Here is a 19,916-nt window from a genome sequence, read left to right on the forward strand (position 1 = left end):
AGGGTTTGCATTTAGGGTTAGGGTTTCCAGTTAGGGTTAGGGGTTAGGGTTTGTCATTAGGGTTAGGGGGTTATGGTTAGGGTTTTCCCCTTGAAGAACAAGTTAGGGATAGGGTTTCCGTTCAGGGTTAGGGGTTAGGGTTAGGGGGTTATAGTTAGGGTTTTGGTTTTCCCCTTGAAGAACAAGTTAGGGTTAGGGTTTCCTGTTAGGGTTAGGGTTTTCGGTTAGGGTTAGGGGTTAGGGTTTCCCATTAAGTTTAGGGGTTATGGTTAGGGTTTACCCCTTGAAGAACAAGTTTAGGGTTATGGTAAGCGTTATGCTTTCCCGTTAGGCTTAGGGTTATGGTTTCTGGTTAGGGTTTCCCATTAGGGTTAGGGGGTTAGGGTTTTCCCCTTGAAGAACAAGTTAGGGTTTCCAGTTAGGGTTTCCCATTAGGGTTAGGGGGTTATGGTTAGGGTTTTCCCCTTGAAGAACAAGTTAGGGTTAGGGTTTCCCATTAGGGTTAGGGGGTTATGGTTAGGGTTAGGGTTTTCCCCTGGAAGAACAAGTTAGGGTTACGGTTTCCGGTTAGGGTTAAGGTTAGGGTTAATTAAAAATATTTTAAAAATTGCAATTAAAATCTGCATAAAAAAGACAAAATAAAGTAATTAAAAAAATGAAATTACACATACAGCTTTAAAAAAAAATTAAACAAAAATTTCTAATAATCAATTGCAATTTAAAAATTAAATATATTTAAAAAAAATGCAATTAAATTTTGCATAAAAAAGACAAAATAAATAAATTAAAAAAATGAAATTAAATATACAGCTTATAAAAAAAAAACAAACAAAAAAATATACTAATCGATTGCAATTTAAAAATGAAGTATATTAAAAAATTTGCATTTTTTTCCTCACATATGCTCGTTATGGGATCCATAGTAAAAGCACCGAAATTGAGGTAGATACAAGTACACTGCTGCTCTCTCAGCTGCTGCTACTCACTCTGGTCTCACAGAATGGCTGAAATATTTAAATAAAACTGTTTTTTGGGCTTTGGGAGGGTCCTATGATGTTATCTTAAATAAATGCTCCTAGACGCAAACGCCGCAAACGGGCGTTTTTAAACGCCGGTTTAAAGCTGTCAAAAAAATTTGTTCAGAGTAGGTTGCCTCAGCGTCCCGTGTACATTAATCAGGCAGGCTGGCTCTTGCTCTACATGGTTTTGGTAAATTTAAATAAAATCAGACAACAAAAGTTGTGTAGTGTGTATGGGGCCTTAGCTCTCACACTGAGATGTAACAAAGAATAAAAAAATGGACATCAAACACAAGCATTTTATTTTTTTAAATCACAATTTTTGACGCAAAGCACAGAGAGCAAACAAAATGCCATTTATTTGTGGTTTACATGTATGTTAACTTGCATATGTTTACACAAGATTTATTTTCCATCTTTTATAGAGATCTTGTCTTTAAAACATTTATTAAACATTTATAAAAAATACTTTACATAGTAACAATACATAATATTCTTTATAGGTTGCTTAGGGCTAACGCTGTATATAATGTATAGCCCAGTGTTTTCTTTCTTTTTTTTGTTTGTTTTTGTTTTACGTTGCATGCCAAATTTTTGCTTCTAAAATCCTTCAAGACACTGAATTGCTTAAAGTGTAGTTTTCCTGTTTATTTCTGCTTGTGGTCTTGGGTGCTGTAATATACATAATACAAAAGAGGAGGTCAAGTGCCTGGAATCTGTTGTGACAACAGCCAGTGAACGATGGCGTACAGGGGAATCTCTCTCTCTCTGTACTATTTTCAACTGTCATATATTAAAAAAAGTAATATGATATATATATATAAAAAAATTGAAAATTATTTTATATACATACATATACCATGTTAAATGGACTGTCTGCAAATCTGCAAAATGCAAAAATCACTAAAAATGCATAGGTGTGAATCCAGCCTTAGGCCTCATGTAGGCTTGATTCACACCTATGCATGTTGCTTTTGAGCGTTTCTGCAGTGTTTTTTGCGGTGCTTGCCGCGTTTTTGAACAGCGTTTTTGCCGCGTTTTTTCCGCGTTTTGCGGTGTTTTTTTTACAGTTTTTTTATACTGTATACAGTATAAAAAAACCCCCGCAAAAAACGCATCAAAAACGCGTCATAAACGCTGTAGTTTTCCCTGAACCTTTCCAAAAACGCAGAGGCACAAAAATGCATTGATGTGAACATGTTCCATAGGAACCCATGTTAAAAAATTCCCATGCATTTCTGCAAAATGCAGAATGCATCAAAAAACGCATTAGTGTGAATGGAGCCGTACACCTGAGTTTAGGGGCTTTTGGCGCTTTTTTTGGCACAAAGCCCCTAAACTCAACTCAATAAAAAGCCTAGGTGTCCATGCACACCCAGGCTTTGATTAGAGATTAGGAGCAGCAGAGTTCAGGGGCAATTAAACTTCCCTCTCCTGAATGCAGAAGAATTGCATTTAGGAAAGGAACTTTTTGGGGGAAAAAAACGGGAAGCACGGCAAAAACGCACCTAACACGTTTTTAGTGTTACTGCTTGGGCGTTTATCTATTTCAATGAAATAGCCAATGAAATGTGTAAATGTCCAAACGTTAAAACGCGGCTAAACACAGTACCGCGTTTACATGCGTTTTTGCAGTTTTTAGCGTTTTTCTGCTGCTACATCCATGGGAGTTTCAGTGTACATGTAGCCTTCAGAAATGGAAGTCAGTTACGGTGGGAGTTGTTGACTTGCTCACTTGTCACAAAAACTCCGGGGTGGGACGGGGGACCCCGGCATCTGACACTCCCAAAAGAGGCTTATGGAGGCTACAATACTGGAAAGAAGGTAAGGTAGAAAAAGGCTACCAGAGAGATGAGTGTAATACCTCTCTGGTTGCAGGGACCTAATGATGGGAACTGTAGTTCCTGAACAACTGGAGGGCCATCGTTTGAAGACCCCTGCTTTAGAGCCTCAAGAAGATCTGAAGTCTCCTCCACCCATCAATTTTGTCTTTCCTACTGAGAACAAAATATGTAATTATTTTTCTAAGAAATTCCTTTTAACGCTCAGAAGAATCCACCCAGACCACACAAATGGACGTCCTACCATTTACCGCAAAGAAGAAACAACAACAGTATACTGATAAGAGTTGCTGAAGGGTGATGACCACTGTGGGAGTTGCCGGCATTGTCTTGGTCAGTTGGAGCGATGGCCGTAAGGTTTCCCCCCAGTGTACAGCTATAGGTCAGTTCAACATTCATTTGGACAGATTTCACAGACTGCTTAGCAAGATTGCAATAGGATTTGGTGGAGCACCCTCGAAGAGCCTCCTGGCTGTTGAGTAATCCTGTAATTGGGAGGGATAATCTCGGGTTATTTTGTACAGCAGAGACATATTGATCATAGTCAGATCACTGCCCTCCCTGTTGTAGATTTTGGTTGCTAAGTTGGCTCTGGAAACAAGTGAAGGGTGCATCACTGACAATCCTGTGAACAACGTAATTTCCAGTAAATCTTTTGTTGTATTTATTAATTTTTTTTATATAACAGACAATGGCGACCCTAGGGGGGGGCCAGAGGGGGCCCTGACCCCCCCCCCCCAACATTATGCTGTGCCCCACCATGTGCCCCCCCAATAAAATTTTTTTTTTTTTTTTTTTTTACAAAAAATCAATGTCTAAGAGGGAGAGAGTCCCCAGTCAGCTCCTGCGGGTGATTCCTCCCCCCTCCCTCTGCTTGCTGACACTGCTCACACAACCACGGCCTCCTGATCTGCTCCTTCCCCTGCATCCTCATTGGCAGGGAGAAGAGCGAGTTGCAGGAAGGACTCCACCAGGACTCTCAGTTACTGAAAAAACAGACTGATTTCTCCCATCCTTAGGACAGGAGAACCAGCCTGTAAATTCCAAGAGATGCCAGACCAGAGCAGTCAATAGCAGGGGCAGGACAGCAAGAGGAGGCTGGGAAACCCCACAGTGGCAGAACACCAGGGCCCGGAGGCAAGACAACCTTTGCAACCCAGATAGTTCTCCTACTGCTTTGGATCCTTATATTTTCTTGGTATGCTGGTGACATATATATCTTGTTTTCTGCCACCCTGGGGGACCCAATACAGTAGGAAGGGAGCTCACTGCAGAACATGTGAAAGGGCCATTGTGGGGTCGTAGTAAAGGGCCCCAGGATATCTATCTATCTATCTATCTATCTATCTATCTATCTATCTATCTATCTATCTATCTATCTGCATTTTATAGTTGCCCCCCTACTTTTGTCCCTGTCCCCCCATGTGCCCCCCTAAATATGAAAGCTGGAGACGCCACTGATAACAGAAAATGTACCAACATTCCTATAACAGTCCTACAATAGACATTTGGAAACCTTTTAGAAAATGGCTACCGCAGTGCATATTAAAATTGTTAAAGTATTTTTTCAATTAAAACTGTAATTATACATTAAAAGACTTAGTTGCTTGCACCATAGAATAATCTAGGAGTGCTGTGAAAATTCTACATTGAGTGAAGGAACCATTAAGTAAAGCCCGAGTTGCCTGCTCCATACAATATGTATTATACCCTGACCATGTGCACTCACCATGACCTTAACTGGTCATAAACCATCACTTGCAATAGCATAGCAAGAAGGAGTCTGAATAATAATGGCGAAGGCTGATTTCCCAACATGTTTCTCAAAAAGCTTTGCTTCTTCAGGAGGTACAGTACATGGATGGGATGAGATCATAAGTATACTGAATGGGTGATCACCAATGCATGCTAAAATTCCTAGGCCTAAAATGTCTTGTAGGAACCATAATGAAAAATAAAAATCAAAAACTCCAGGAGTGGTTTGGAAATTTTAAGTTGACTGAAGGAACCAATAAATAAAGATTGAATTGCCCAATCCATACAATATGTATTATACTCCAACCATGTGGATTCACCATGACCTTGACTGGTCATAAACTATCACTTGCAATAGCATAACAAAAAAGGTGTCTGAATAATAATGGTGAAGGTTAATCTCCCAACATGTTTCTCAGAAAGCTTTGCTTCTTCAGGAGGTACAGTACATGGATGGAATGAGATCATAAGCATACTGAATGGGTGATCACCAATTCATGCTAAAATTCCTAGGCCTAAAATGTCTTGTAGGAACCATAATGAAAAATAAAATCAAAAACTCCAGGAGTGGTTTGGAAATTTAAGTTGACTGAAGGAACCAATAAATAAAGATTGAATTGCCCAATCCATACAATATGTATTATACTCCAACCATGTGGATTCACCATGACCTTGACTGGTCATAAACTATCACTTGCAATAGCATAACAAAAAAGGTGTCTGAATAATAATGGTGAAGGTTAATTTCCCAACATGTTTCTCAGAAAGCTTTGCTTCTTCAGGCAATGCAGGCAAATGGAGCTAGATCATAAATACATTGAATGGGTGATCATCAGTGCTTACTAAAATGCCTTTGCCCAAACATCTTATAAGGGCCATGAGGAGAAAAAAATCAAAAACTACAGGCGTGAAGGACTGAAGGAACCATTAAATTAGGTATATATCTATGGTGCTTTACATATAGGCCAGTTTCTTTATCTTTACATCTATTTTAATTGCCTCTTGTCACAATGTCTTTACCTGTTCCTAGAAATGTGATAGCTTCTAAAAAAATTTCATGGGTGACAAGATACTGTGAATGAGCTTGTAGGTAGGTGCAATCTGCTTTCTCCACTGTAGGTGGTGCTCGACCAAAGTGGTACTGCAGCTGGGAAGGATATCATGAGAAACTTGGTTTCTCTATGGTTTCCTCGGCCCTCTGGAGCAGCATTCCGGTTGGCTATGCTGGATCCAGGTGACTCTGGTGGCCATCTTGGGTCAAGCAGAGTCTTTTTAAGTGCCTGTCCCCAAATTTTGGTACACATTGGTAGGAAGAGGTACCCCCTCTGTTAGGGAAAGCACTAGCAATAATGAGATGTTCCGGAGGAGTAGGGAAAGTGTAGGGCCTACGTCTACACTTCTGCAAGCTCCCGCTTGGGTTGGACCAGCCACGCTGCAATCCACCTCGCCAGGCACTGTTTCAGCTTGGGCCTACCACTGCTACTCCCCACTGAACTGAGTTCCCTAACGGGTGTTCTCCCCGAACTGTTTTGCAAGTTCTTCAATACATTAGTTTCCGCATCTCTAACTTCAGTATCATTATTACTACCTACCCCACAAGCGAATTCCCAAAAAGGTTCAGATTTTTATGCCATTACTCCTATTATGCTTTTTTTTTAGAACCCTCTGTGTCACTATTGGGAGTAGTGAGTTTCTTGTGGTGCATAAAGTATATGTTCCTTACTAGGACCCTCAGGAATTGCATGTTGCTGATGTTCATCTAAGTCAAAGAGATAAAGTCAATATATCGGTGTTCTTTTTACCTGTGGTAAGGGTAGTTTGGAAGAGGCACATGTCTTCCTTTCCGGTACATTCCATTATCCCGTCCGGAGAGCAGTCGGTTGAAGTTTCTGTCAAACATGTGCCACAGAACAACCCATTGGCTTCTTTGTCATCTGCTGGTACTTTGGAAACAGCATGAAATTACCTTAGACTGGCATACACCCAATCATTTTACAGCAAAGGCACCTACATAGAGTGTTCATGAATATTTTTGAAAATAAAGTCAATGTGTTTCTTATTGTTGGATAGAGTAGGGAATGGGGAGCACCTCAGCCAGCTGTTTATTCTTATCTAGTCTACCCATCTGGGATCTTTCCTTGCACTTCCTTTCCCTAGAGACCAAACAGGAAGTGAAAAGACATCTCCCCGAAGTGAAGGGAGGTCCTTTCTTAGACAGTTGTTACCAGAACTGGTGGAAGATTTGCCCTCTGTTCCTGTTCTAGTGACACCTGTAAAATTTTGGATTCCCTCACAATTTGACAATGGTTTCCAAGACAAATAGAGAGGATATATACCTTCAAATAAGACAAAGACGGAAAAAAAAAAATCTGACATAGGTTCTAAGCCTTACCTGCTTTTCAGGGACTGCTAGAGTGGCTATATAGGTAACTGTCAGTAACATTTTTACATGTGTAATAAATGGTGCCAAAGTACCACTCACCCGCTCAAGGGACACGTGCATATAACTGAACTGCAAGCAAAATGTGGTGTAACTGATGTTACTTCAGCAAGTCTTCTGCTGGCGACACACCAAAAGAGGTATTCACTTACCTCAATAGAATAGCTCCCTTGTTAGCCAGAAATTCTAGTCAGAGGGCAGCAAGGGAGAGACATATTGCTCCCCCGGAATAAGGAAAGGGATGGTCAGCGCTCAGGATGACATCCAAAATAGTTTTCCTTGATAGTATCTACTGGCTTCCTGCCAAAGACAGCTGTAGTAAAGACTACTAAGCCCATCAGTAGTGCTAAAAGAATGCACCATGATAGAACCGGATTGTCTCTCCTGCCTGTCATGTTGGCTAACATCTCTACATAAGGTGCCCATTATGTTCAGATGCTGCTGGAGGAACATACAGAAATTACTTTGGGTGGTTGCAGCCCAGCCATATAGCGGGACCTTAGAATTAACTTTAGGAACCGCAAGGTGACTATTCACTGGAGCCTTCTACCATAGTTGGCTTCTAAGGAGCTAGGTATAGCTACGATGGCTAGCTAAAGTACAGCCCGAAGCAAAAAAATAAATAAAAAATTAGCGTAGGGCTAACTTGACATGGGACACAGGGGAATCAGGAGGTGACAGGGTTAAACATTTTCTAGCAGTTTAATGGACTTTTATGGGATTGGTGTTGCCAGCAATCTGGGAGGGGCTTCATGGGGAGTCTTTGGGGGGGGGACGTGAAGAATTCTCGGCATCCAGTGAAGAAACGTGGGGGAAGAACGTTCCTGCCCGCCTGCCCTGCATCGGAGTGGTTCGTCTTATGTCTGTTGTCTCATGCTATAGCGGTTGGGGTCTTTGGAGGCATTTTTAAACAAACTGTGTGCTTATCATATTAGGAGGCCATGGAGGCTCCACGAAAAAAGTTCTATGAGCAGCTCAGCTTCCTCTGCACCCCAGACCAACCATTTTGGTATTCAGTTGATGCGATGAAAAGACATGTTGGTCATAGACCTACTATTACCTACTATGACCTACTATTACACCAAACAAAACTGCGGCCAAACTACGCCATTGCCCGCAATCAAAAACAGTAGATTAATGTTCACATGAAAACATGCAAGCGCTTTGGTAGAGATACAGTATCTGAGGTCTTTTGATGTATTTTCTGCAAATGCTGTAGAAGAAAACTGGAGTTTTGCCCGCCTGCCCTGCATCCGAGTGGTTCGTCTTATGTCTGTTGTTTCATGCTATTGCGGTTGGGGTCTTTGGAGGCATTTTTAAACGAACCGTGTGCTTATCATATTAGGGACCTAAGGTATGGAGTCCCTGGTGGAATGCCAGTTATGGTGGATTAACTGGTAATTAAAAAATGTGGTATCTGCTGAATGTGAGCCGGTGTGGTGCGGCTAAGGGAACGTGCAAGTCCTTACGCAGTTACGAAGTGTATACTTGATACTTGGGGCCTCCAAGGTTCGGCAACCTTTATTTTCTGGTGATTGTATTATTATTTTGGTTTTCCTGTTTTAAGGAATGTTTGTTATGTTTTTTTGTTATTGTTTTGATAAAGGGGCCGAGACGGCCAATTTTACTCCAACATTTGTGTCATGGTTTTCTGGGTAATTTCTAGTTGGGGGTAAAAGGATGTGGGTTGGGTAGCAGTTAGTGGTTCAAGGTTTTACGATTACATCTGTGGTACCTTAGTCATGACTGTTTGCAAGTGGGTTGTTGCGTGGGTGTTAGAAATACAAAAAGTGTAGCGCTAGTGAAAAAAACGAGATATAACACAGATATCAAATGAAGGGTACTGAACCCAAATAATCACCACTGAAGATTGGAAGAAACATATATAAAGAAAATTGAGCACTAGTGATGACTGTCCAAAAAATTGTTCAAAGTGTGATTCAAAATTCCATATGCGATAAAAATGTGTTCATAATTTCATGTGAAGATCACAACAGTGAGCAAAGTATGTGACTGGAGTGAGAAGTACCCCCACCGAAAATTGGGAGGCTTACCAGAACGTTTGTTCCCACAAGAGCATATGTTCTGTGGGTCAAACGGGCTTGTGTTGTGTATACAACCGATAAAATTGGACACTGGAACCCTCTGATGGCTCAAACATGGACGCCCGGCTATCCTCAAGATGATAGATGGCTGAACAGATGTGTCTCAAAAGGGACGGAGACCAGATATCTCCCATCATCCTAGATCAGGGACTGGATCCAGGACAATCGCCCCCAGGGAGTAACCAGTGTGTGGAGAGATCCGATGAGGAAGGGAAGTTGGGAAAACTAGTGAAGAAAGTTCAGCATCCTCCGCACACTGCTGGACTTTCTTCACTAGTTCTCCCAACTTTGTGCCTTCCTCATCGGATCTCTCCACACACTGGTTTACTTCCTTTGATGTATTTCTGCAAATACTGTAGAGTAGAACTGGAGTTTTGCTGTGAAATAATTTTTTTTAAGGAAACAAATCCACACATACATATTTAATAATGGTAAAACAATGGCAGTATTTGGATCCATGTCGGAAACTTACACTGAGGTGCGGGTGGGACGCAGTTGCTGGTGTAACAACAGCTGGTTCCTCTCCGTATTTTTCTACCGGGGGCGCTGATACTTCCAGGGCTGTTACACTCCTTTAAAGCCACGCAGGAGATGAAATATAAGTCCATTTCACTTTCATCTATGAGAATATTAAGACCAAATTTGAAGGAGTACATCCATAACTTTTTTCTTTAAAGTACATCAAAAAGCAAACCTTAATTTTAGGGGAATTTTCCTTCACTTCCTTTCCCAGAGACACAATAAGAAGTGAGAGGAAAATCAACCGCCTCCAGTCCGGGCCTCTGTATTTTTTGCTAGAATATTACTTAGAACCCCCAAACATTATACAGTAGAACCTCGGATTGCTAGTGCTCTCCGGCGCCCCCCCCCCCGCCTCTGGCCGCATGCGGTATTGCAATCCATTACAGTCAATGCGGAACAAATTTTTTTCATTTCCATTTTAACTTCAATGGGAAAACTCACTTTGATATGCGAGTACTTTGGATTACGAGCATACTCCTGGAACGGATTATGCTTGTAATCCGAGGTTCCACTGTATATATATTTTTTTTTAAAGCAGAGACACTAGAGAATAAATCGGTGGGTGTGGCAATTTTTTTTTTATATCACACGGTATTTGCGCAGTGGTTTTTCAAACGCAATTTTTGGGGAAAACTTACACTTTTTTAAAATGTTAATGCAAACAAAAATCACAATACATAACCCAATGTTTTTGTAAGATATAAAAGATGACGTTAAAGCGTCATTTTTTAACTTTCCATCTATTAAATCTTCCGCCCTTTAACTTTGGATAGTAAAGCATTTTTTTTTCTGCCAGTAAATACCTTATACAGCCCACTTCCCGTTCCTTGTCTGGTCATTAGCCTAGGCCAGGGACGTGCGGTGAGCTCAGTGGCTGGTGAGGCACTGGCTAGTATCAGAGCTAAATACACACAGGTTACATACGCCGTGATCATACTTCCCAACTTTTTGAGATGGGAATGAGGGACACCTATCAGCAAAAGTATGCAGGCACAGGACACACCCCTGCCACGCCCCCTTAAAGGAGAATTGTACAAAAAACAAGATTGGTTAAACCCTCAAGTGCTTCTTTTACCACTACTATTCCTTTATATTGGCTTTTGGAATTTACAAATGCAGCAATTTAGAAATCAGATGAAAGGTTTAGGGCTGGAAAACACTTTTTGACAGATAAAAAGTGCATTTTATATACATCTATATAGATCAGACCAAAATGAGGGACAAATGAGGAGGAATGAGGGACAGAGGGACTTTGTTCCAAATCAGGGACAGTTGGGAGCTATGCGCGATCGTTAGAGCGAGACCAATAATTCTAGCACTAGACCTCCTCTGTAACTCTAAACAGGTAACCTGTAAAAATGTTTAAAGCGTCGCCTATGGAGATTTTTAAGTACTGAAGTTTGGCGCCATTCCACAAGTGTGCGCAATTTTAAAACATGACATGTTAGGTATCTATTTACTCAGCATAACATCATCTTTCACATTATACAGAAAAAAATTGGGCTAACATTAGTGTTGTTTTTTTTGTTTTGTGTTTTTTTCATGAAACAGTTTCTTTCCAAAAAAAAAAAAAACGCGTTATGAAAAATTGCTGAGCAAATACCGTGTGACATAAAAAGTTGCAACTACCACTATTTTATTCCCTAGGGTGTCCGCTAAAACAATATATATAATGTTTGGGGCTTCTGACTAATTTCCTAGCAAAAAAATGATGATTTTTTACACGTAGAAGAGAAGTATCAGAATCGGCCTGGGTGGCGAGGGGTTAATTACCATAAGTAAGTAATATACAAATAATTATTATATATTGTTTTTTTAAGGTAATTTACTATATTTTCAAAATCTGTACTCAAGCAGGTGGCTTAATGGACAAAATGACCGAAGTTTATAACTTCAAAACAGTAATTTCACAGTAAATAGATAGATAATTAATTATGTTATAACATATAGCATAATAATATATAATTTAGCTTGATTAAAACAGTACCTTTCATCAGAAGATTCTCATTTTCCCTCTTAACTGTGTGAGAAAAACACGGGATTGTTGGTAAATCTTATACCCATAAACACATGTTTTTTTCTTCTAGTTAAGAGGGCTGGGCTGGAAGGGAATATTTGTCTTTTAGGCACATTCCCCCTTCTATGACACTGCAGTATGAGGCGTGCCTCCACTGCAGCATTTTTATTGGACAGCTGGGACCAATAGTACTTTACCATTGGTCCAAGGCTCCAAGCTGTCCATTGAGCTCAGTGCCTCTGACAAGAAGTGAGAGGCACTGTGAGCTCAGCCTCTCAGTCTGCTGCAAACAGAGTGTGCCAGCTTGCAATTAAACTGTATGTATGTAGTTTCTGACAGGCTGTGCAAGGAGCCCCATATCTCCGGGAGCCATAGATGACAGGAGATCAGTGGTGGGGTAGGACTTCAGCTACCTACCCCCCAAATTTCGGGTCTCTGTGACCCCAGGTCGCTGAGCTACAACCCTCAAAAAAACCCTTTTTTTTAATATGTTCATGGCAGGTGAGGCTCTGCCTCACCCACACCTCCCAACTTTCTGAGATGGGAATGAGGGACACCTATTAGCAAAAATATACAGGCATAGGACACGCCCCCTTTAAAGGAGAATTATACAAAAAAAAAAGACTGGCTAAACCCACAGGTGCGTTTTTTTTGTTTTTTTTTCCACTACTGTTCATTTATATTGGCTTCTGGAATTTACAAATGCAGCAATTTAGAATATGGATTAAAGGTTTAGCTCTGTAAAAGGCTTTTTAATAGATAATTCATCATACCTCCCAACTATTTGAGATGGGAATGAGGGACGCCTAATCGGCAAAAGTATGCAGGCATAGGACACACACCCCTTGCCACGCCCCTTTAAAGGAGAATTGTACAAAAAAAAAAAACAAGATTGGGTAATCCCACAAGTGCTTTTTTTACCACTACTATTCCTTTATATTGGCTTTTGGAATTTACAAATGCAGCAATTTAGGAATCAGATGAAAGGTTTAGTGCTGTAAAACACTTTTTGATAGATAAAAAGTGCATTTTATATACATCTATATAGATCAGAGCAAAATGAGGGACAAATGAGGAGGAATGAGGGACAGAGGGACTTCGAAATCAGGGCCAGTCCTTCCAAATCAGGGACAGTTGGGAGGTATGGTCACCTGCCTCCCCTGACTGCACGTCCCTGACCTAGGCTTATGACATCATGCACAGCTCTCTCTCTCACTCTTGTGAGAGTTTGCCAGGAAGGGGGGGGGGGTGAGCCATAAGAGGGCCAATGAGAGCTGCCGGGCAGAGCTGGAGGTGTGCCTCTCTGTGTCTGTGTAAATCCAGGAAGTGAACAGGCAGCAGCTTCAGCTGCCCAGAGTTAAAATGGATGCAGCCAAACTCAGTGGAGGGAGATTTCTGCAGCATATTTGGCAAGTGCAGAATCACAGTATATATAAAATAATATGCAAAGTGGTTGGACGGAAGCTTCAGAATGGCAAAGATGTTCTTATTACACATTACTGTATGTGAGCAGACTGCAGTTCCTCTTTAAGCTGAGTAAATAGATAACAAACTCTTCACACGTTAAAATTGTAAAAACGGCGACAAACACCATAAACTTTACTATCCATAGAGATTATTTACCAGCCTTTACAGGTTACCAATTAAGATTTACAGAGGAAGTCTGGTGCTAGATTTACTACCCATGATCTGACGTACGCGGCGATACCTCATCGCTGTTTGGCGCGCGCGCGGGATTGACGCATGCGCTTTCTCCTTTGCACGCAATAAACTTCTTTTATTTTTTTACCTTTACACTTTTGCTTTAAAAATATTTTTTTAACCACTTTTATTGCTGTCACAAGGAATGTAAACATCCCTGTGACAGCAATAGGTACGTGAAAGGTACTCTTTATGGAGAGATCTGGGGGTCTATAGGACCCAAAACCCCTCTGTTCTTAAAAGCATTCAAAACACCAAGATCAGCATTTTTGAGTGCTTTAGATTTTTTTTTAAAAATGGCGCCGATTGTAAACTGGAAGTGATGTCATATCAAAGCTTCTGGTTTACTATTACGGACAGCCCACTAAAGCCGATCCCGGCTTCGCTTGGTTGTCCGGGCAGCCGGTGGACGCGCTGGCTGGTCGCTTGGGTCTTCCGGTGGGACGTCCTCTCCCGCTGCTGTAATAGCAATTATATTAGCTAGTCAGCTGCTCTGATTGCTATTACAAGTGAGCCAACCACCGGTTGTAAAACACAATACCGGGGTGATGGTGCGGCTGTAGGCAACACCCCGGTATAACCACCGAAAATCCAGCGACGTACGGGTACATCGCTGGACGGAAAGTGGTCAACCTCTTCCGGACTGCCCACCGTCGTTATACGTTGGTAATTTGGTTATACGTTGGTAGCTAGCTGCCATAACCCCGGTATCCTCTTCTTCGGCGGGCGGTCCGCTTCAAGTTAAAAGTGGTCTTTGCGGCGGATTCACCGCAAGATCACTTTTAATCGGCGTCGGGAGAGGGCCCCCCCCCTCCCGCCACGCTCCGGTGCCCTCCGCAGCTTACCGGAGCTGTCAACAGCGGCGGAGGCGAACAGAGGTTCTCCCCTGTGTGACATGGAAGATGGCCCCCCACCTGTCTCCATATCATTGCAGGGCGGAAGCGACGTCGAAACGTCACTTCCGCCCTTAACTCTTAAAGGGCCATTTTTTTTTAGGATTTTTTTAAATGCCAATTTTCTTAGTTTTTTTTTATTGCATTTTAGTGTAAATATGAGATGTGAGGTCTTTTTGACCCCAGATTTTTTATTTAAGAGGACCTGTCAAAGGGATGTTTTCCTTGTAATAGGAATAAAAGTGACACAATTTTTTTTTTAAAGAACAGTGTAAAAATAAAAAATAAAAGGTAAAATAAATAAGAACATTTTCTTTTTTTTTTAACGCGCCTCGTTCCGCCGAGCTCGCATGCAGAAGCGAACACATACATGAGTAGCGCCCGCATATGAAAACGGTGTTCAAATCACACATGTGATGTATCGCCGCGACCAGTAGAGCAAGAGCAATAATTCTAGCCCTAGACCTCCTCTGTAACGCAAAACATGCAACCTGTAGAATTTTTTAAACGTCGCCTATGGAGATTTTTAAGGATAAAAGTTTGTCGCCATCCCACGAGCGGGAGCAATTTTGAAGCGTGACATGTTGGGTATCAATTTACTCGGCGTAACATTATCTTTCACAATATAAAAATAAAATTGGGCTAACTTTACTGTTGTCTTATTTTTTTAATTCAAAAAGTGTATTTTTTCCCAAAAAAAGTGCGCTTGTAAGACCGCTACGCAAATACGGTGTGACAGAAAGTATTGCAACGACCGCCATTTTATTCTCTATGGTGTTAGAAAAAAATGTATAATGTGTTCTAAATAATTTTCTAGCAAAAAAAAAATGTTTTTAACTTGTAAACAAGTGGTTAAAAGTCAATGCAACCCTTCAAAAAATTCCACTCGGATCTTTACAGCCATAAAATGTTCACTTTCCCGTCCCTTTCGATTCAGGTGACAACGATGGCCAACAGGGCAAAAGGAGAAGTTGGGTTCTAACCCTTCTCTTCCCCATTAGGGTTACAGAAAACAAATCGTTGGCTTGAAATTTACTGACATTTACCTCTCTACAGCTGTTCAAAAGAGTTTATACAACTTGTCTGAGCTTTCAGAAAGCAGGGGGTTGGGAGCTGAAATTACACTCTGCAGAGCTCAGTGAGGAGGAGCACACAGGAACAGAGCTGAGGCTGTCAATCACAGGATGTGTGCTGGAGGTCCCTCCCCGTCAACTTTTACCTCTTGGTGTCTTCCTGACACCAACTTGTCAGAAGTGGCGAGGCGGCAGAGAGAAATCACACTGGATTGAGGCAAGCACACACTATAGAGGGATATGCTTTGTTCATATTGCATGTCTGGAGGTTTACAACCACTTTGATTTTGATTTCAACCTTCTTTTAATAATTTTTGCCTCATTTATTGGAAATTGTAAAGCAATCTAAATAGTTGCATCCCATATAACCTACTAATTTTGGTTACTGAGCGGACGGCTCCACACGCATGGTCAGCGGGGCATGTCTCAGTTGTACCAACGCAGGATGAAGGATCTTGACCCAGGCATTGTTTACATGTGAGGGAATAACCTGCAAATGAAAAAAAACGAAAAAACGTTACAGGAATGAGGAACGGATTTAAGCTGAACCACTAGCCCCCCACCCACCCCCTTCCCAAGCTGACCGCTGTTTTACTTCAAATACTGTAGCACCTTTAACCCCTTCAGCCCCGGAAGATTTTACCCCCTTACTGACCAGAGCACTTTTTGCGACTCGGCACTGCGTCGCTTTAACTGACATTTGCGCGGTCATGCGATGTTGCACCCAAAAAAAAAAAATTGACGTCCTTTTTTTCCCACAAATAGAGCTTTCTTTTGGTGGTGTTTGATCACCTCTGCGGTTTTTATTTTTCGCGCTATGAACAAAAAAAAAGCGACAATTTTGAAAAAAAAAAAGCAATATTTGCTATATTAAATATCCCCAAAAAATATATAAATTTTTTTTTTGCCCCCAGTTTAGGCCGATACGTATTCTTCTACATATTTTTGCTAAAAAAAAAATCGAAATAAGCGTATATTGATTGGTTTGCGCAAAAGTTATAGCGTCTACAAAATATGGGAAAGATTTATGGCATTTTTATTATTATAATTTTTTTTAATGTATCAGTAATGGCGGCGATCTGCGATTTTTATCGTGACTGCGACAATATGGCGGACATATCGGGCACTTTTGACACATTTTTGGGACCATTGTCATTTTTACAGCGATCAGTGCCATAAAATGGCACTGATTACTGTAAAAATGACACTGGCAGTGAAGGGGTTAACCACTAGCTGGCTAGGAAGGGGTTAAGTGTGTCCTAGGGAGTAATTCTAACTGTGGGGGGGGGGGGGGGCGTGGCTACGAGTGACACGTCACACAACCCCTTATGCCTAATCCCAAAGCACACATCTCTATAGACTGAAACCCATAGGACCAAGAACATGTTAAATGCTTCCCAAACTGTTTATCAACTACCCTAGGACATGAGCCTTAGTAAATGGCTGGTCTGATCAATATTCCTAATTTAGAAGGTCACCCCTCTAACCCCCGTCACTGATCACCACTCCCAATTTTGGGACCATTGTCATTTATACAGCGATCAGTGCTATAAAAATGCAAAAAGTGTAAATGACACTGGCAGTGAAGGGGTTAAACACTAGGGGGCGATCAAGGGGTTAAGGGTGTCCTAGGGAGTGATTCTAACTGTGGGGGGGGTGGGTTTCCACTGACATGACAGCGATTACTGCTCCCGATGACAGGGAACAGTAGATCTCTGTGATGTCACTAGGCAGAACGGGGAAATGCCATGTTTACATAGGCATCTCCCAATTCTGCGGCTCAGTGACACGATCGCGGGACACAGGCGGACCTCAAGTCCACGGGACCCACAGGCACGGTCATGCTGTATGGGGGGGGGGGGCATGCGCGTGCGACCACTTGCCCCACCAATTAAAGGGGACGTACAGGTACGGTCATTTTGCCCACCGCTGCCATTGTGCCGACGTATATTGGTGTGCATTGGTTGGCAAGTGGTTAATGTAAATAAATATGCAGCCACATCCACAGAGAGGAGACTCCTGCATCACACAACCCCTTATGCGTAATCCCAAAGCACACATCCCTATAGACTGAAACCCATAGGACCAAGAACATGTTAAATGCTTCCCAAACTGTTTATCAACTACCCTAGGACATGAGCCTTAGTAAATGGCTGGTCTGATCAATATTCCTAATTTAGAAGGTCACCCCTCTAACCCCTTTCACATGGGGTTGAGTCCGGCTGCGATCCGCTTGCTCAGCAGGGGTTCTGTCCACTGATCCACGCTGAACAGACGGATGACAGGCTCGTGTTCCCGTCACTTATGCACAGCAGACACAAACACGGCCCGCTCTCCTCTATGGGCGGATGGATGTAAACAGGCTCTCTGTCCGTTCACACCTGTCTGTCAATCCGATCCAATCCACTGGATGGAAGGGGAACAGATCCCCATTCCTCTGTTTTTAGCATATCGGATCGGATTGGATGTAGGTGTTTACACCCACATGGATGTGTTCGGGTTTAAAGGGATGAGGTGGCAACCATACGCTCCATAGAGGAGAATGGAGGTTTCTGATCGGGTCCGCCTCCAAAACTGACAGGTGGACCCGATCGGAACATTTGTATGAAAGAACCCTAACACAGACTCCTAGAACGTGCTCAGTTTGCAAGAAGCAGTAAACAAACTGAGCCTAGACACACCCTGAAGCAAGAAGGAACATCTAGGCTGGCTGTAGGCCAACAGCTCCCCGCAGATCCCAAACATACTGAAGACATTTAAAGCCCCTGCAAATACAACGGGTGGTTGAACAATTCTTATTTTCAGGCAAGTGTGCTACAAAAGAATAATGTTTGTGTTTGATGGTAACATTTACTCCTATTGCTTCAGCATCCTTGTACAACGAATAGCTTTGGGTGGTATGATTTACCTGATGCCAAAAACTTAGCTGATAAATAGTGATCACTACAAATTAGTGAACAGAGCCTATACACTCTACGACAGCAGTTGACAGGTCTTCCTTCTAGACATCTGACTAGACATTTATAAAATATAGCTTGCTCTTACTTTAGAGCAGGGTTTCTCAACCAGGGTTCTGTGGAACACTAGGGTTCATCCAGGTCTTCCTTCTATACATCTGACTAGACATTTATAAAATATAGCTTGCTTTTACTTTAGGGCAGGGTTTCTCAACCAAGGTTCTGTGGAACACTAGAGTTTATCCAGGTCTTCCTTCTAGACATCTACACATTTATAAAATATAGCTTGCTCTTACTTTAGGGCAGGGTTTCTCAACCAGGGTTCTGTGGAACACTAGGGTTCATCCAGGTCTTCCTTCTAGACATCTAACTAGACATTTATAAAATATAGCTTGCTTTTACTTTAGGGCAGGGTTTCTCAACCAGGGTTCTGTGGAACACTAGGTTTCATCCAGAGGTTGCTAGAGGTTCCTTGAGCAATTTCTATCTCTCTTTGATAAGTTCCCACTGACACCATTGATCTTTTTAGCTATCTGTAAGGGGGTAATCCTTCCCAATGACCACAAGTGTAAGGAGCATTCTTCCCACTGAGCATCACACTAATGTATCATGAGTTGTAGATATAGTATTTTTTAGCAGGGGTTCTCCAAGACCAAAAAGATATATAAATGGTTCTTCTGCTCTGAAAAGGTTGAGAAAGGCTGCTGTAGATATATATGAGACAGCATATAAATCTGAAGAGAACGGACTCACCAGTTGCTGTGAAAGCTGAGAGCACACATAGAAATCCCAGGAGCGAGCTCATGATGAGGTACAAGTGTTGAATACTTGAATGAGTCAGCCTAATGTGGGATATCCAGCCAAGTCTTCAAAGTAATGCACAAATGATAGGAGGGGCTGTAATAGCCGGCCAATAGTCATGCATACCTCCCAACTTTTTGAGATGGGAATGAGGGACACCCTATCAGCAAAAGTATACAGGCATAGGACACACTCTTTGCCATGCCCCTTTAACGGAGAATTCTACAAAAAAAACCTAATTAGTTAAACCCACAAGTGCTTTTTTTACCCTCTACTATTCCTTTATTTTGACTTTTGGAATTTACAAATGTAGCAATTTAGAAATTGGATGAAAGGTTCAGCACTGGGAAACACTTTTTGATAGATAAAAAGTGCATTTTATATACAACTACCTGTATATAGATCAGACCAAAATGAGGGACAAATGAGGTGGAAAGAGGGTCAGAGGGACATTCCTCCAAATCAGGGACAGTCTCTCGAAATCAGGGCCAAGTGGAAAAAGAAGGAGAGATGGAAGGCGCGTAATCTGACGCTTGGATCAAGATAATGCAGTTTTATTCATATATAAAATAGATAAATGCATATAAAAAATGTCTACGTATTCATAAAAACGAGGTTACAAAATATACACATAAAATTGGACATGCCCATACAGGGGCAAGTGTTAAAAAGTGGGCTGACGCATTTCGAGGCAATCCCTCTTCATCAGAGCCTTGAAGAATAAGAAGTCTGTACAATATGGTAGACCAGCATAAAAAGGAGTGGTTGGTTGGGAGATGTATCACACGGTAA

At 41.7% G+C, this 19,916-nt stretch overlaps 1 protein-coding gene across 1 annotated transcript; it reads right to left on the reverse strand.

Moving 5' to 3' along the window:
* Positions 1-1,300: 1,300 nt before the first annotated feature.
* Positions 1,301-19,228, reverse strand: LOC141110411 (phospholipase A2 inhibitor NAI-like). The gene is made up of 5 exons (XM_073601748.1): positions 19,077-19,228; positions 15,740-15,856; positions 9,633-9,779; positions 6,418-6,558; positions 1,301-3,345 (listed from the first exon to the last, which is right to left on the reverse strand). The coding sequence occupies exons 1-5, from the start codon at positions 19,126-19,128 to the stop codon at positions 3,101-3,103; spliced, it is 702 nt and encodes a 233-aa protein (XP_073457849.1). The 5' UTR covers positions 19,129-19,228; the 3' UTR covers positions 1,301-3,100.
* Between the last annotated feature and the right edge of the window lie 688 nt (positions 19,229-19,916).

This window comes from Aquarana catesbeiana, linkage group LG10 (genome assembly GCF_042186555.1).
Source record: "Aquarana catesbeiana isolate 2022-GZ linkage group LG10, ASM4218655v1, whole genome shotgun sequence".
NCBI lineage: Eukaryota > Metazoa > Chordata > Amphibia > Anura > Ranidae > Aquarana > Aquarana catesbeiana.

Excerpts from the sequence above, each read along its gene's own strand:
- LOC141110411 (XM_073601748.1), bottom strand. The coding sequence starts at position 19,128 with ATGAGCTCGCTCCTGGGATTTCTATGTGTGCTCTCAGCTTTCACAGCA. Across the intron at positions 15,857-19,076 it reads CTCAGCTTTCACAGCAACTG|GTTATTCCCTCACATGTAAA; the intron begins GTGAGTCCGTTC and ends TTTCATTTGCAG. Across the intron at positions 9,780-15,739 it reads CCGCTCAGTAACCAAAATTA|ATGAAAGTGAAATGGACTTA; the intron begins GTAGGTTATATG and ends ATATTCTCATAG.